Here is an 18,935-nt window from a genome sequence, read left to right as displayed (position 1 = left end):
CTCCCTTGACTTCTTCAGGTTTCTGTCCACATATTGCTTTATCTAAAAGGCCTTCTTTGAGTATCTTGCTTAAATAGCAATTCCTGACACTCCTCTCCCTGCCCAATCTTCCTTGCCCTTAATTTTCTTTAAAGCACTGAGCACAATAGGACACATTATATCTTTGTTTCTTATCTGTTTAGTTCTTTTTTTCACAGGTCTTGTTCATTGCTGTAACCACAGCACCTAGAACAGTACCCGACACATCAAAGGAGTGCAAATCTTTGCTGAATTAATAAACAGTTATTTAAACTTGAGAAGAGTAGGGTTTTGCTGGTTGACTTGGTCAGTGTTTTTTTTATTAAAAAAATTTTTTTAATGTTTGTTTATTATTGAGAGACAAGACTGAGCATGAGCAGGGTAGGGGCAGAGAGAGGGAGACACAGAATCTGAAGCAGGCTCCAGGCTCTATGCTGTCAGCACAGAGCCCGACGTGGGGCTCGAACTGACAAACTGCGAGATCATGACCTGAGCTCAAGTCAGACGCCTAACCAACTTAGCCACCCAGGTGCCCCCGACTTGGTCAGTTTTTAAGTGAAAAACACCAAAAGGAGAAGAGACCAATGGAGGGAGGAAGGGTGAAAGGAGAGAATAGCAGGGGTTAAGGATGACAGGGGTAGTGAGGATTCAGGGTGGCACATGGTGGTCTGCTCTCCCAGGGAAGACTGTGGTGATGAAGTCCTCCTGTAGACAATGTGTCTGAGGCGAGGGAGCTCCAGCAGGCAGGGCATAGGCACCAGAGATGGCTGGTTCATATTGGCCTAGGGCTCTCCATGTGTTTGAAGAGCAGAGTGAGCAAGTTTTCAGAGTGGGATCCCAGAGTTTTGTTAGGTGACGATGCCCAGGATCATTCATGGGGGTGGTTTGTTGGAGCAGACTCTCAAAGAACCGTGAGGCCAAAGTTGTACTTTCAAATGTTTGAGTCCCCTAGGATGTTGTCAGTTTGGGGGAATCCAGAGAAAGATTCTGAGTCAGGTACCTTGGTCTTGGATAGTGAATGAAAGGATTGATGTGGATGCAAGGGGCAAGGAAGAGACTGGGGAGAGCCAAAAGTATTTTACAAATGAGATTTGAGGAGGTATGTGAAAAACTCATGGCAGTGACATCTGGTAGTTCTGAGTTTTTACTTTTCCAGTGTCCTGTGCACTTTTTTTTTTTTTTTTGAGAGGGTGCAAGTGAGTTAGAGGCAGAGAAGGGGAGAGAGAGAAAGTGGGGTGGGGTCACCTGAAGTGGACTCAGACTCCTAGATGTTGAGATCATGACCTGAGCCTAAGTCAGATGCTTAACCAACTGAGCCACCCAGGTGCCCCCAGTGTCCAGCACACCCTTGGGCACATTGATGCAGGCCAGTAAATGTTTATTGCATGAATGAACAAACCTGAGTAGAAGAGGAATCTGGAAGAGAGTGGAAGACAGTGAGAGGGAGCTGGCAGGGGGAGCCAGGAGAATGCCCACTGCTTTCTAGTCCAGGCTGTGAGGAACAAAGGACAGATCTTAAAACCACTTGCAAAGGGGTCAGAGGCAGGCAGAAAACTCGATGTCACTTCAGGAGGAGGGTCATCTTTGCTTAGTTAACATAATTAGTATTTGTTGAGTACCTGCTGTTTATAAGGTGTTGGGATGAAAAGGAGCGGCCGAAGATCTGTCTGGGGAGGTAGGAAAGATTCATTTGAAGATAAACTTCTAAAACTCCGTTCCTAGGGGCGCCTAGGTTGCTCAATTAAGTGTCTGACTTTGGCTCAGGTCATGATCTCACAGTTCGTGAATTCGAGCCCTGAGTTGGGCTCTGTGCTGACAGCTGGAGCCTGGAGCCTGCTTAGGATTCTGTGTCTCCCTGTCTCTGTCCCTCCCCTCCATGCACTCTGTCTCTGTGTCTCAAAAATAAATGTTAAAAAAAAATTTAAAACTCCATTCCTATTTTCATAGCCTATTTCATTAAATAGAGTAATTGAAAATAGCCCAATTCAAAGGAAAAGGCTAGTTTGTTGCTAATGTTAAATTTGGTGCAAAGGACTTATGATCTAAAGAATTTATAGATCTGAAACAAATCACCTCCTTATAACCTAGCACAGATTCTGAAAAGTGTGGAAGATATTCCACCTGCATACCTCATAAATTATTTGGTATGTGTTTCTTTTTTTTTTTTTTTTTTTTAACATTTTTTATTTATTTTTGGGACAGAGAGAGACAGAGCACGAACGGGGGAGGGGCAGAGAGAGAGGGAGACACAGAATCGGAAACAGGCTCCAGGCTCTGAGCCATCAGCCCAGAGCCCGACGCGGGGCTCAAACTCACAGACCGCGAGATCGTGACCTGGCTGAAGTCGGACACTTAACCGACTGCGCCACCCAGGCGCCCCTTGGTATGTGTTTCTTGAGACAGGCATACTCCAGGTGCTGGTGATACAAAGATGAATAAAAACCTTGTTTTTCTTTTAAAGGGAGAGAAGTATTGAAAGAAGCCATTAAAAACTAAGGAATAGGGTTAATGTCAGAGGAGAGCTGATCAGCTGCTGTCAGGGATAGGGAGAGGTGGGAGGGAATTTCTATCCCAAAGAAATGGTTGAGTTGGTTAAAGATGGGGAGAAGAGTATTCTAGGCCTGAAAAAATGATGGGCTTGGGGATGTTATAAGCATCCATGGGATTGGGATTTGGGGGTGCTAGAGGGATCTGGTTGGGGGGTGAGGAGGCCTGGGTAAGGATGTGAAAGGTCTGTGGAATTGGGGAAGCCATTTAAGAATTGTGAGGAGAGTGGGGAGCCTGAATGACTCGGTCGGTTGAGTGTCTGACTTCGGCTCAGGTCATGATCTCATGGGTCATGAGTTTGAGCCCTGCATCGGGCTCTGTGCTGACAGCTCAGAGCCTGGAGCCTGTTTCAGATTCTGCGTCTCCCTCTGTCTCGGCTACCCATGCCTCCCCCCTGCTCGCATTCTGTCTCTCTCAAAAATAAACGTTAAAAAAAAAAAGAATTTTGAGGAGAGCAATATAGTTTTGTGTTTTAGAAAAATCCCTTGGTTCTAAGGGATGGGTTGTTGAGCAGGGTGGGTTTGAGAGGGTGAAGATTGCAGGCAGGGAGAAAAATTAGGAAACTTCTGCAAATATGAAAAAATTGAGGGCTAAACCCAGACAATCAGAATGTGAGTGGGGAGGAGGTGATGAGATCAAGAGCTATTTAGGGGGTGGAATGGTAAAATTGTGTATGAGAAGTAGTGATACTTATTACAAAACTTAACAATATGGCTGGCTAGCTACAAAGGTGAACACCCAAGTTACTTTGCATGGACTGTTGATTTACACAGCGCATCCAAAATACACCATAAAGAAGGCAAGAGTGGTATATTGTACCTGTTTTTCTAAGGCTTAGTTTGTATAAATAAGAACATGAGAAAGTTGTAATAATATCCTCAAGGAAATAAAAATAAAATGGTATTTGTAATAAAATGCGTATTTTTAATAAGTTTGGAGAACACAAAGCAACATATATTTATAACTGTCTTAAAAGCATTATGAATTTCTTACAATCTAATCTTGAATTCTGCATCTGTACCAGTAGTTGATTATTTTACATCTTTGGGTAATTTCTTTTTTAGCTATGAAGCCATTAAGACCAAGTATTGAAATAAACTGAATGTAGAAACAAACTTTGCCAACGTTAAACCAAGATTTTCAAAGAATAATGTATCTAATCATGTTTTTCACTCTAACCTTTAATAATTTTAGGAAGAACAAAAATATTTTGGTACCATTAATACATAAAAATTAACTATTGTTTCAGCATCTTCTCTTTTTATAACATTTCTGTGTATTTCATAATGTATATAATACATTAATATAGTAATACATGTATTTATGAAAGATGCATACTGTGAAAAAATGATTAAAGAAGGGGTGCCTGGCTGGTTCAATCAGTAGGGCATGTGACTCTTGGTCTCGGGGTCATGAGTTTGAGCCCCATATTGGGTGTAGAGCTTACATAAAAAAATAAAAATAAAATGCCACAAATAAAAAAAAATTAAAGACAATTTAGGTGATACAGACTTTATTCATGAAGTGGACAGTCCCCTTTTAGACAATTGCAAAATGGGTTAGAGGACAAGATTTGTAGGGTAAAGATTAAAGAACAAGTAAGAGAGAAATAGAAAATCTCTGATTGTCTGGGGCTAGATAGTCAATCTTGTTTGGTGTGAGGAGTCCTAGAGTTCGCTTGTATTTGGGGGTGGGCTGACTGGATTATACTGCGTTTCTGGTCAAGCATAGTATTTACAGGGACAAGAAAGTTAGATAACATGACACTTTGGACAGCATGGCTCCATCTTGGGCCCAGAAAGTTATTTCAACAATACAGTAAAATTAAATAAAAAATAGTAAGAGTATATGTTCACAAATGTTTTACCCTGGGGATGAGCCATTAAAAGGTTTGGAGACCCTTCATCTGCATGATGAGGACCAAAGCCCTTTTCATGGCACACAGGAACCCCTAAGACCAAGTCCTGTCTGGGTATACTCTTTTTTATCAGACTCTGAGTTCACATAGACTTTGCATATCTATTGCAATAGTTTTTTTAAGATTTTGTTTTTAAGTAATCTCTACATACAACGTGGAGCTTGAACTCACAAGCCTGAAATCAAGTCACATACTCTACCAATTGAGCCAGCCAGGTGCCCCTATTTGCAATACTTCTATTTGCAGTAACCTCTCCTGCTTATCTTCTACCAGTTTATCTTTGAAAACAGTTTTTTTTTTTTCTTAGGAAGCAAGCAGGGAGGGGATGGGGTGGTGAGGGAGGGAGACACAGAATCAGAAGCAGGTGCCAGGGTCTGAGCTGTCAGCACAGAGCCTGGCGTGGGGCTTGAACTCACGAACAGCGAGATCATGACCTGAGCCAAAGTCAGATGCTTAACCGACTGAGCCACCCAGGCACCCCTGAAAACACAGTTTTTAAGTCACCTTTTTTCAAGTCCTCTGTGACTTCTAAGAGATTTAAGTTTACCTTGTCTGTGATGCCTCTTATAGCCTTTAAAATTTTTCCTTATTATTACGTATTTATTTTCACAGTTGTCTCCCTTTCTGGATTGTTAGCTACTTGGAGACTGTGTTCTGTTTCTCCTTTGAATCCATGGCACTTAACGCTGACACTAAAAATAAGTATTTACTGTATTGATTTGTATTGCATTACAGAGCACATTGGGGATAGATTTCCACTCAAATGAGCTGATGGACACAACCATGAACTGGCTCCAAATCAGATTTTACCTTCCCTTAACATTCAAGAGATTTTATATAAAATAGTATCTTCTTTCTCTTGTCTTTGATAAAGCCCTCTGAAGCCAAAACAAAAGCAGTTGAGAAGATTGATGATCTTCTTGAATTGTACATGGGAATTCGAGATCCTGAGTTAGGTAAGATTATACTATTTTGAAAAGTCTTATAGTTCTTAATTTGGTGGAATTTAGTGCTTATTTATGTCCTGCATTTATACTTCGTGATAAAAATTATTTGTGGAATAAGAAAAACATAATGAAAATGTAATAAAAGAATAATGAAAAGACCTGACCCTTACCATTTACTAGCTGTGAGGCATTAAGACTCAAGTCGACTTTTCTAAACTTAAGTTTTTAATCTACAAACTATTAACTGTAATAACAGCCTTCCTTCATAGGCTTGCTTTATGGATTTAAAATATATACGTGAACAGGTTTCGTTACAGGACACATGAAATGTTTTTGCTACAGATCTGTGTCAATTAAATTGTATATTGGGATATCGAAGTTGTGCACACTTAATACAATTACTGAGACCCTGTGAACAATGGATCGGAAATCTGAAGAGGAAGGACATGCCTGGTGTATGACTGATAAGGGCAGTTGAGCAGTTCAATTTCTGTGTATTTCTTGTGTCGTCATTAAGATATCAGGGTTTTGATTTGTCAAGTAAGACTATCCATTGCAAATAACAAAGCAACAACAAGCTGAATTCCAGCTGACTTAAGGAATAAAGGGGGGGACATATTTGGTTCTTATAACTGAAAAGTCTAGAGATAGATCCTGGCTTCAAGAATGGCTAGACCTGGAGTTCTTAGGCTATCACCAGGATGTGGTTTCTCTTCTTTTCATTTGGGCTGCATTTTAGGCTCCCCTACCTAGTGTCCTCTGGCAACTTCAGGCCCTCCCTCATGGAGTCCAAATGATGGCCATGGCTTCATCCTCTACCACTTAGTGTCAAGCATGATGGGAAAGAGGGAAGACCTTTTCCAAGTCATTCGAACAAAATGCTGAGGATTGACTCTGATTGGCTTGATTGGGTCACTGAGGCAGCAGTTTTTGGGTGCAGGGGGCAGGATGGTTAGATCTGGGTCAAATGCTCCAGCTCTGGAGCTGAGAGTGACTGGAATACTAGGGTTGAGCTGGTCAAAGTCCTGGCCTTTCCCATGTAGAAGCCAGGAAAATGTGCCTTTGAGAAGGGCAGATGGATGCTGGATGACGAAAGAGTAATGCACACTGTGGTGATGTGGTTTGTGTCTATATGCATCGGTGTGTGAGTGTGCGTGCACACACGTGTTGTTTGGATCAGCTACTTAATAAAATTTTTTAAGCCAAAGACTTGGACTGTTAGGTTTACCTGCTGCCAATTAAAGTGTTTTACTGTGGCTCAGGTAGAGTATTTGAAACTCATTCTTCCTTTTCTACTTTAACTCACCTTCCTTTTTTCCTATAGAGTCTATTCTTATTTTTTCCTGCCTGTCTGACCTAAAATAAAATTTCTGTGTTGGACATACAGATGCTGCCTGTAACTTAAGAAAAATTGATATTCTTTTTTAGTTCCTTGGTTCAGAATATAAAATTTGCATGAAATAGATACTTGCTCCACACAGACAAGAAGTTAAAGGTGAAATTATCCTGTAGAAAGCCAGGGTCTTAAAATTTTTCTCAACCTTTTTGCATTTGGAAAAACAGATTTGTGTGAGGTAGGTCTATGGAAATTATGCAAATGAAGACAAAGGGGATTTAGAAATGGCTGTGCTCTTATTGTTGGAAAAATAATCTCTATATTGAGAAGAGAAGCTGAGAAGTTTTCAAACCATATAACTGAATATTATACTATTCAGAAACTAGCATATCAATGCTAGATCTTGATGAACTCAAATTTAGGAGAACCACACTTTTCACAGGGGACAATTTAAAACTGTCTTTAGAACTTAATTTTGGGAATAGGCCAGGGGTGCCTGGGTGGCTCAGTTGGTTAAGCGTCCTACTCTTGGTTTCAGCTCAGGTCATGATCCCGTGTGGTTCATGAGATTGAGCCCCATCTTAGGCTCTGTGTTGACAGCTAGAGCCTGCTTGGGATGGATTCTCTTGCCATCTCTTTGTCCCTCCTCTACTCATGCATGTGTGCGTGCTGTCTGTCTCTGTCTCTCTCTCTCTCTCTCTCAAAAATTAAAAAAAATTTTGGGGTACAGGCCTTATATTACTTAAGTATAAATTGGGAATAAATAAGTTTTGCTCTTTTGTTATTAAATATATACAAGTATACATGGAAGAACAATTGGACAGTGGAGTAATTATGAGTGAATTAAGAAGCAGTTCTTTAGGAATCAGTTTCTTTTACTCTGAAAAATTCAGTGCACTAAACATTGCTCACAAATTCCTTGTAAATTAACTTGTAATCCCATTGTAAAGTTAGTCATCTGTAACAAATTCCTCCAATGACATGGAAAGTCATTATCATTATACATGATTACCAATGTGATCAGTCATCTAGGGAGGTAAAGTTTAAGGAAAGTAATTATTTGAAGAATGTAAACCATTGTTAAATTAGGAATTTCTGTCATTATTCAGATATGATTAGCATGAAGTACAAATCACAATTGTGACACTGATTCAACAGACAAATGAATATATTTGCTTGCTATTCTCAGTGTTCTTAGCATTCAGAAATGTTCAGTCTTAAAATTGCATTGACATCATGTTACTCTGGAGTTGTTAGTATAAATTTACATTAAAAAATGAAAAAAGTAATATGGCAGTAAAATGACTAAAACCAAAACACTATCCTCAAAAAGCATTGGGATGTATTTACCACTTGAAAATGGAAAATAATTGAAATGAGTTTAGGAAGTAACCCCGAAGGAGACAGTGCTTTGTTTGGTTATAAAGTTAATCTGTGAATTATGACTTTTCAACTGACCCAATGCCCATATGTGTTGCCTTGGAATGTTATCCTTAGGGGAGAATGGAGTCTGGAAGATTTTGAGTCCTGTGACGCCTTATATGTGATTGACCTAACTTAATGAAAAGTTGTATCCTATAAGTTTCATATAAGTTAAGGCAACTGTGTAAATTATATATACAACTATAATATGTTCTGATACTGATTTAGGAGTTTGGAGATCACCCTAGCAATGTCAGAATTTTAGGACTTCTAATTTATTAAGGGATCCAGGAATGTGTGGAAAGGAAATTTGAATGATAGATTCTAAGTAATTTTTTCTCATAAAATATTTCTTAGTTCTTTTAAAAATATACAATAATGGTGTTTTAATAGAGATAATTATATTCTTAAGATGATTTTATTCAGTGAATTCAAAACAACACTATAGAAAGTCATCCTTCTCAGATAAAGCCAATGAAATAGATTTTCATTAATAAGAAACCATATTCAACATTGGTTGTGTTTTTGATGTTTAACTCCTGTCTTGAGTTGCTTGAAATGGATTATTTATGAAAAGCCTTAAGGAAAATAAGTGCTAAAGACCCTCAATTGAAGGAAATACAACTACAGGTTTAATGGCTAACAGTGGTTATGACATCTTTATTTAATACTGCTATGTGTCATTTTATAGATTTGAAAACAGATGTAGAGAAGTTTGGTAACTTACCCAAAGTCAGCTAACAAGTTGAGCTGAGATTCAGTTCTGGGATTTTGATACCAGGATTTTTCATCTGAAATACTATATTATGTTTAAAAGCTTTAAGTATTTAAAAACTTAGTGGAAAATGTAGATTGACCTATAGTACCAAAATAAGTTTGTTGGTAATAAATGATGTTAAATTCAGTTGTGGGAAGGATATAAAGATATTTTCAAAATGGCCACTAGAGGGCAGCACTTAGCTGCTATATGTAGTCTAACAATTCGACTCTTTCAGTACAATTTTCTTTTTCTCCCAGATAGTATTCGGGTGTTAAGTATTATTGCAGATATGTTACAGACAAAAAATATTTTAGTAGCTGTCATGTTAATGTGATATAACTTTATAAAAAGTGCTTCATTTTGCTTGAGTTTCATTTTGCTTTTCTTTTAAAGATAGTTTTTAATCAAAAGGATAAAATTATACTAGTTTACTTTTCGTGCAAGGATGTTGAAAATTTATGTTTATACTTTATTCATTAGCCAGATTTCATACATGTTTTAGTGCATGCTCCATTCTTAATTTCTTTGAAAATTCATACAGCAAATTACTGTGTTTTTAAAAAGACTTATGAAACACTGTATTACATATAGTGTTTCTAACACAACAGTGAAACTGCCTAATTGATATTTTTGTTATTTCTACCATACCAGGAGTTCTTTGAAGGCTGATACTTTGTTTTTAATCTCCACTCCTACTACAGTAGCTCTCCTAGAGTAAATATTTGGTAAATGCTTGTTGACTGTCCTTTGAGAGGCACAAAAATAGTGAATTCACAGAAAGTATGAGTCCTAACTCCATTAGTTTGATGCTTTAGCTCCTGGGCAAATTTGTTAAACTTTGAGCCTAATGTTCACATTTTTATAAAAAGGGTAAAATAAAAACCTTATCGGGTTGCTAACACATTGCATTAAATCATATGTATAAATTAAAAAAAAATCTTTTTAATGTTTATTTTTGAGAGAGCACATGTGTGCGTGAGCTGGGGTGGTGGAGGGGCAGAGAGAGACGGAGACACAGAAGTAGGCTCTAGGCTCTGAGCTGTCAGCACAGAGCCCAACGTGGGGCTTGAACTCACGAACTGTGGGATCATTAAATAATATGTATAAAGTTCCTGTTACATAATAAATTATAGGTATAGCTATTACCATTTTTAGCAGTAATCACTGGTAATTATTACTAGTAACAGTAGTAGTGATGATAGAGGTAGGACTGCATAACTGGAGGTCTGACCAACTCTGGGACTGTAGTTAGGGCGGAAGTTTTATTTTTCTGCAGTGCCATCACGAGTGCATGAGTGAGATTATACAGCTGGGATCGTGAAGTTGTGGTATGGGCATCTTAGACCGTCATTTTTCTCATTTTGTAACTAAGGAGCTTAAACCAGAGGTTGCAAGTCAGAGTGGGCAAGGTTGAGACTATATCATTTCTGGGCTCAGTGGCCTAGACAATGCTGCTGAGCTTCCTGAAGTGTCAAACAGCCATGTGCCAAGTTGTCTCTTATAGTCAAGTGGGTATGTGTATGTGTGTGACAGCTTGGTTGACTCATTGTCAGGGAACATCTGATCCTTGTCATTGTGTCCCCGGTTTAAGAGCATCATTTATCTACATTGTTAGTTTCTGTTTCTGAATGGTGTGTAGATTTTCTTGTATCTTCTGTGTGCATCTTCTTTCTTCCTCAGTCAGGTTGTATTTGACCCAAATGGTAGTAAAATCTTCAGGTAACGGTCTCAATAGATGCTGTGTGTGGAGTCTGAGAAATATTTAAAACGGTAGACTAAGCAAAATTCTAAACTCGAGTCCTACTTTTACAATACTTCAGGTTTTGTTTACTCTTTCACAGCCTGGCTACAGGACCAGAGTTCTGGGCTTTGCTTTCTCCAATGCATGTTACCTGTGCCAGTGTAAAAATTATTTAAGTGTAGGGGCACCTGGGTGGCTCAGTTGGTTAAGTGTCCGACTCGTGGTTTTGACTCAGGTCATGATCTCACGGTTCATGGGTTCTAGCCTAGTGTCAGGCTCCATGCTGACAGTGGAGAGCCTGCTTGGGATTCTTTCTCTCCCTTGCTCTGTTCCTCTCCTGCTCTCTGTCCCTCTCTATCAAATAAACCTTAAAAAATTTCTTAAGTGTAATTACAAAGCCTCCGCCTGTACCTGTGCACCTACCAGCATGTACTGTGTCTAAGACACTGAACTAATTCCTGTGGGCATGAAAGACTCAGGAGCTATTCAAGATCTGTTGGGAGTTTATTGTCTTAAAAGGAGAGAAGATACAGAGGTGGAAATGATGACAATACAGAGCAATGTTAAATATGCACTGTAAGACCTTATCACTCAACATGTGGTCTGGGGACTGGCATTACCTGTCAGTTGTTGGAAATGTAGACTCGCAGGCCTTGCAGCAGAGCTTCTGGACCAGAACCTGCATTTCGCCAAGGTCCCAGGCAATTTGCTTGTACATTCAAATATGAGGGGCACTGGCAGAAGGCTTTGGGGAATGCAGATATCACTTTCAGTTGTGGACATGGGACTTCCTGGAGGAAGGAGCCTCCAAGGAGAGAAAGGATTCTGACAGTGGAGCTGGTGATTAGGAGTAGGTTATCCTGGGTAAAGGCAGGAAGGAGGGATGGTGGTGGTTTGAGTGGTCAGATTCACTAGGGCGTAGCGTTAGTGTAGAGAAGTACAGCCAAGTGGGAGCCAAGGGTGCTTTGGATGAGAATGCCAGACTAGAGTTTGGTGTTTGTAAGTAAGCATTGGTGACCCAAGGAGTATTTTTATATATGGGAATGATGCAGACAGTCTTTGAGATGGAAAGGAGCTTTCTGGTCCTTTTGTCTCATTGTCTAATAGGATCCACACTGTGCTTTAGGAAGATAAATCTATTGTATCTCTGGGGATGGTGCTGCCCGGACTTGGAGGTTAAGGAAACAACATGGGTGGCCATGGGAGTGAATTGTAAAGGAGCAGATCAGAGAGTACAGCAGAGTGCAGAGGTGCAACTGAGGGGAGGCATGTGTGGTCCACAGGCACAAGAAGAGAGCTGTAACGGGGAGAATGTGTGCACCACGAATGACAGTGGAGACAGTAGAAAGAGTAGCAATTTCTTCATTGCTGGGAGGAGGAGGTTTGGTTTCTGGACATGCTGGTTGATTTACTCACAGAACACCTAGGAAGACTTGTCTACCACTTACTCAGTAACAGGTATTTGGAACTCATGAGAGAAGTCAGGGATGGAAGTAAAGGTTTAGGATTTTTCTGCAAGGTCATGGTTGTGGCTAAAATCGCCAAGGCAAGACAACCTAAGGAGAAGAGAGACACAGGGAGAACCCTCCAGGTTTATGGGGGAATATCAATAAAGTACTGTTTCCTGAGCCCTTGGCTTCTCTGTGTGAAAATGCATGCTCAGGGCAGCTCTCCACTTTTCTTAACTTAAAAAACAATCTTTCTCTCCAGTTTGACTGTGTCTACTGTATTTTAAGTATTTTTCCCTTGTCTGTGTAGAAGTCCTCTTTCTAATGTTTTGTTAGGATTTTCAGACATATAGCGGAGTTAAAAGATTCTGTTAATTTACTCTAATCTCTTCATCACCTACTTCTCCATTTATCCATCCTATATAGAGATTTTGTAAAAATGTAGTTGTGATTGTAATATAAAATTTATGTTGCTTTCTCAGTAAATGTTAAGATGAAAAACTATCCCCAGCTTATTAGAGTTATTCTAATAATAAATACTGTTTAAAAATGATTTCAAAATATTTCATCAAGTATTTCATCTACTAGAATTCATTGTGCAGAGAGAACTTAATGATTCTGCATCTTAGGTTTTGTTTTTGTGTTTGATACTGTTAGGTCCATTTGTATGCTAAATTCTGTTTTTAAGATTAAAAAACATTTTTAGATTTTTAGATGTTTTTATTTATTTTTGAGAGAGAGTGCTTGCATGCGCATGCATGAGTTGGGGAGGGGCAGAGAGAGAGGGAGACACAGAATCCGAAGCAGGCTCCAGGCTCTGAGCTGTCAGGACAGAGCCCGACGCAGGGTTTGAACTCATGAACTGTGAGATCATGACCTGGGCCAAAGCCAGCCACTCAACCGACTGAGCCACCCAGGCATCTCTCTGTTTCTAAGATTTTTAAAGAAGTTAGATTCCTGTATATCCAAAAGAAATAAAAACACTATGTTGAAGAAATACTTGCACTCCCATGTTCATTGCAGCATTATTCACAATAGCCAAGACGTGGAAACAAACTAAGTGCCTATCAAGATGAATGGATAAAGAAGTTGTGGTATATATGCACCATGGAATATATTCAGCTGTAAAAAGAGGAGAAAATCCTTCCATTTGTACAACATTGACAGATCTCAAGGCATTATGCTAAGTGGAGTAGTCATACAGAGAAAGACAAATACATACTGTATGGTCTCCCTTATATGTGGAATCTAAAAAAAAAGCCAACAACCACACAATAAAGACCCCTTCCTCCCAAAGAAACCTCCTCTCTTCTACTCCTAGAAAAAGAGACTAGATTTGTGGTTACTGGAGGCAGGTGAGAGAGGAGAGGGAATTGAAAGAAAGTTGTCATAAGGTACAGAATTCCAGTTATGAATAAGTACTAGGGTTATATGTACAACATGACAGTATAGTTAACATTGAAGCATGACATATAGGAAAGCTGTTAAGCGAGTAAATCCTAAGTGTTCTCACAGGAAAAAAATTTTCCTTTTTTTTATATCTATATGAGGTGTGATGGGTATTAAGTAAATTTACTGTAATCATTTTACAATATATGTAAGTCAAATCACTATACTGTACACCTTAAACTTAGTGATGTATATCAATTATATCTCAATAAAACTGGAAGAAAAAAAGTGTAGGCTCCCAGAAGTGGACAATGTTAGTAGATTAAAGAATGAGAACATTTTTAAGGATTTTGATCATATCTGCTGCCAAATTGTTTTTCAAAAGCCAAACTTACGAAGTTAAGCCAGTGTATCTGAATCTTTGCTTCACTATATCCTGCCTGGCTAGTGTTGCATATCGTTTAAGATCTATATATAAAAGTTTTTTTTTTTAATTTATTTTTTTTTTCAACGTTTATTTATTTTTGGGACAGAGAGAGACAGAGCATGAACGGGGGAGGGGCAGAGAGAGAGGGAGACACAGAATCGGAAACAGGCTCCAGGCTCTGAGCCATCAGCCCAGAGCCTGACGCGGGGCTCGAACTCACAGACCGCGAGATCGTGACCTGGCTGAAGTCGGACGCTTAACCGACTGCGCCACCCAGGCGCCCCTATATATAAAAGTTTTAATAAACTTGGCAAAATGCTTTGGCTGGAGTAGCAGGTCCAGCTGACGGATGCTCTTCTTTGAAGTGTTTGTTTCTGGATTGATGGTAAATGCAGTAGCTTCTGGGTCAGGGCTGAGGCAAGGTAAGGGGGGTGGGGGGGACAATGATGAGAAAGTCAGTTCATTACTGCTTTATAAAAATATTTTTGAAGCAATCTTAAACTTAGAGGAAGGTTATAAATACAAAGACTTTTTACTCTTGAACCATTTGGGAATAAATTAATGATATTCATTGCCCCCAGATACTTTAGTGCATATTTCCTGTAAACAAAGATATTCTCCTATCTAGTCACAATATAACCATGAATCATGAAATTAACATTGATACATCATTACCATCTAAACTCAGATCTTATGTTTTACTAAATAATATCTGTTATAGAAGGACATGTGGAAAATCATGTGTTACTTTTATAACAATTTGGAATCGTTTCCCACTCTTGATTTTCATGATCTTGATGCTTTTGGAGGGTACAAACCAGTTATTTTATAGAATGCTCCTCAATTCTGGTTTGCCTGATTTTTTTTTTCTGAATTGCATTCAGGTTATACCTCTGGCAGAAATATCAAATATGTGCTCTATTCTTTTTTTTGTTTTGTAAGTTTTATTTTTTTAATTTACATCCAAATTAGCGTATAGTTCAACAATGATTTCAGGAGTAGATTCCTTAGTGCCCCTTACCCATTTAGCCCATCCCCCTTCCCACAACCCCTCCAGTAACCCTCTGTTTGTTCTCCATATTTATGAGTCTCTTCTGTTTTGTCCCCCTCCCTGTTTTTATATTATTTTTGTTTCCCTTCCCTTATGTTCATCTGTTTTGTCTTTTAAAGTCCTCATATGAATGAAGTCATGATATTTGTCTTTCTCTAATTTCACTTAGCATAATACCCTCCAGTTCCATCCACATAGTTGCAAATGGCAAGATTTCATTCTTTTTGATTGCCGAGTAATACCCCGTTGTGTATGTGTGTATATATATATCATATATATATATATATATATATATATATATATATATGATATATACACACACACACACACACACACCACATTTTCTTTATCCATTCTTCCATCGATGGACATTTGGGCTCTTTCCATACTTTGGCTGTTGTTGATAGTGCTGCTATAAAGATGGGGTGCATGTGTCCCTTCGAAACAGCATACCTGTATCCCGTGGATAAATACCTAGTAGTGCAATTGCTGGGTCGTAGGGTAGTTCTGTTTTTAATTTTTTAAGGAACCTCCATACTGTTTTCCAGAGTGGCTGCACCAGCTTGCATTCCCACCAGCAGCGCAAAAGAGATCCTCTTTCTCTGCATCCTCGCCAACATCTGTTGTTGCCTGAGTTGTTAGTGTTAGTCATTCTGACAGGTGTGAGATGATCTCTCATGGTGGTTTTGATTTGTATTTCCCTGATGATGAGTGATGTGGAGCATTTTTTCATGTGTCGGTTGGCCATCTGGATGTCTTCTTTGGAGAAGTGTCTATTCGTGTCTTTTGCCCATTTATTCACTGGATTATTAGATTCTTTTCATTACATCTTATTGGGAGGCATAGGACTTGATTTGTTCTATTTCTGATATTCATATTGTTGATTTACGGTGATGTTTGATAATTGTCTCCACCATAAAGTTATTCTCTTCTTAATAAGTATTTGGTGGAAAGAGATTTTGAAACTATGTAAATATCCTATTCCTCATGTTCCTACCTTCCTTCAATCTATTTATCAGTCATTTCATTGTGGATTTATGGTTTCATGTTTTGTTCAATGGGATTATAATCTATTAACATTGCCACTTAATTTGTTGCTTAAATTATCCCTGGTCTGGTCGATGGGGTCTCTGTCACTTTGACTTCTGTGTCTTTTTCATGTTCTCACCAGTTGTTGATGGTTTCTTACCTTCTGGCATAAGATTAGCTACTCTTGGTTCATAATTTTACTTTGCCTGCTCCAATCCTGGAATCAGCCATTTCTCCTGTGAACTCTGATTCTTTCTAGTGGAGAAAGGTGTTTAAGAGCCAAGTTCTGGGTGCTTTGTGTGCTTCTTGCTATCTGGGTGTCTAAATCTCTCTATTGAAATATGTCTCCATTGGTCTCTTGAGTTCTGTTCCACAGGATTCATTCTAGTTTTCCCCTTTCCCTGTTTAACTTTTTCTGGCAGTGACAAATCTGGCTCCCAATATTCTTAATATATATATGTAGGTGATTATTCTCCAAGTGTGTGACCAATCATCATTGTAGCTGCTGTCTTCTCCTTCTCTTCCCTCCTGCTCAACCTCCATGCCTTCCTTACCACACCTGGACTCTCCATCTGCCACCAGGTTGTTTGGCCATGTGGAAGCTTCTTTCATCCCTGCATGGAGTCACTCCAGCCACATCCCACTTCTGCTCTGATTGTGGTGCCCTTCTTTGAGCCAGATCTTCTCCTTCCCTTCAGTCTGTGTCAGTACAGAACTGTTTAAGGCAAGACACAGTTCTTAAATGCTCTTAAGAGCCCTAGTAGATTTTAGCTGAAAGACCAGACCTCTTGGCTCATTCAGAGAAATTCTACAACTGTTGATTTGTTTAACCTTAACCTGGGAGGAAAGGAGATGCTGAGTTTTGGTGTTTCTTTTTTCCCTGTAGGTTCTTCACCCAAGTCCCATATCACATCTACATTGTCTCTTTCTAGTTACTAGTGTTTATAGGGGGCTGAGGGGAAACAACAACAACAACAAAAACACCTGAGCCTCATGGGTTCCCAGCTAGTTTGGGCAGGTTCCATGGGAATATGTACTCCTGGAGATGTTGGTTCCCAGACATAAGATATGGGGCCCAGGTAATTTACTGGAAAAACAGAATAAGGGCACCACTTCCTCTTTCTATCTTAAACAAGAAAGGGGCTCAGAAAAAGTTACCTTGATTCCACAAGTAGATAGATACCTTTCTCCTCTTCTCCGTAGCTTGATTTTCCCATTGCAAATTGTCATCCTTTGTCTTTTTTCTTTTGAGGGGCCGGGAGGACTAGATTCCATTCTAGTTAAGAGTGGAGTACTGGTAGAGCTAGTGGCTGTGAAGAGATGGGGGAGGGATGATGTACTTGGAGTTTCCCAGCAGGCTTAGCCACAGGGTTTTCTTTCAGGAGCTCTTGTCACGCCCATAGGATTAGCAGTGGTTCCTGACTGATGGGCTCCAAGGTGGAGGAGAGGACAGGACAGCTGCAAATCTGGCTGCAGGGGACAGATTGTTTAAAAATATATTTGCTACCTTGATATGATAGAATGTTAATGTTATAACTTGTACTAGAAATATATCTATGCATGTTACATTTAGAAAGTAATTTTCCTGGTGCCATTTTTCTCCAATCTGTGATGTTGTTGCATGTGTCATTAATTTTTAAAAATTGTTTTTGATAGCTACCACAATGTTTGAAGCTGGAAAGGACAAAGGTAATCCAGATGAATTTGCTGTGGCACTTGACGAAACTCTTGGAGACTTTGCGTTCCCAGATGAATTTCTCTTTGATGTTTGGGGAGCCATCGGTGATGTGAAACGAGAATGATTATGATGTGGATGATCCATCTCTGGAGAAATGAACCATTCTTCCTTTTTTGAAATCCCATAAGATCTGTTTTTAGACACTGTTACGGACTCTGGTTTGGTCTTATGTGTATGAAATACCTTCTTTGAAATATAATTTTGGTTTCTGGGTATCTTCTAATGCAGTTTCATATGTGCTATTCTTAAGATAATTTACCTAAAATATCAATTTAAATATTCATTCAAGAGTCTTTTTAAAGTAAGTTTTAGGGAGTATTTCTAGAGAGATGATTTTGCTCCACATTAACCCATGTTTTCTTTTCCACATAGAAGTCATTGATTGCAATAGGTCTGTAGCTCATTTTCAATATCTTAATGCAGTGAAACTAGGATTAGAGTTTGATTTGTTTTGTAGCATCTTCATTTTGTTATACCAGCCTGAGCAGGATATGTTCAGGAAGCGAAGTGTGAATTATGCCACCTATAGGTCTAGAAGCATTGTTTCTTTAATCCACTGAGTAAGAGGGAGGAAGGTTTCTATAGTCTTTTGATGTCTATAGCCTACTTTCTCTCTTCATAAAACAAGGATTGATTGACTTGCTTTTTGCTTCTTTGTAATTACTTCTTTTTAAAAACTTGTGAAATCTGTTGTGCTATGTGTTTGCTTGTGTGGAAGAAAGGTGGAAAAGGCAGATAGAGTAGAAACCACTTATATTTGATTTTTTTTTAAAGCAATTCTTTAACCATTATTTCTTTTTCCACTCATACCCACGTTTATGTTACCTTTTATAAGCACTCCAGGGAAGGTTTTTTATAGTCCTTGTGGAACTTTTCTTTTGAAAGATATTTACTCAGAAAATAACTATGTTTGAGAACATTTTTTTTGGGTGAAAGAGCAATGCTTTTAAGCCCCCTAAACTTTAGAGGAGATAGCATCAGAAATCGATTTCCCCCGGTGGAAATAAAGGAGGACCAGAGGAATTGAGAAAATATATTAGCCTATTATTTTAGAGTTCTAACATACTTTCTCTAAAACCTTACATTATTGAGAAAATTGAGGGCAAATGACTGTCTTATCACTCTTATTTGACATGTTATAGATGTAGGAGAAATGGAAATGAA

The 18,935-nt window shown here is 38.9% G+C and overlaps 1 protein-coding gene across 1 annotated transcript in view; it reads left to right on the top strand.

Annotated features, from left to right (window-relative positions):
• GIPC2 (GIPC PDZ domain containing family member 2) overlaps positions 1–17,835 on the top strand; it is a 79,861-nt gene extending 62,026 nt beyond the window's left edge. Inside the window, exons 5-6 of the mRNA XM_047086020.1 lie at positions 5,358–5,439; positions 17,690–17,835. Of these exons, the coding sequence (XP_046941976.1) occupies positions 5,358–5,439; positions 17,690–17,835 (228 nt within the window). The remainder of the gene's footprint in view (positions 1–5,357; positions 5,440–17,689) is intronic.
• Positions 17,836–18,935: the final 1,100 nt, after the last annotated feature.

This window comes from Lynx rufus, unplaced genomic scaffold, assembly GCF_022079265.1.
Source record: "Lynx rufus isolate CCGP_SWC_20201006 ecotype Redwood Valley unplaced genomic scaffold, mLynRuf1.p SCAF_2, whole genome shotgun sequence".
NCBI classification, from domain to species: domain Eukaryota; kingdom Metazoa; phylum Chordata; class Mammalia; order Carnivora; family Felidae; genus Lynx; species Lynx rufus.
Note: the sequence above shows the minus strand (reverse complement) of the source record. Positions and strands in the feature narration are given on the sequence as shown.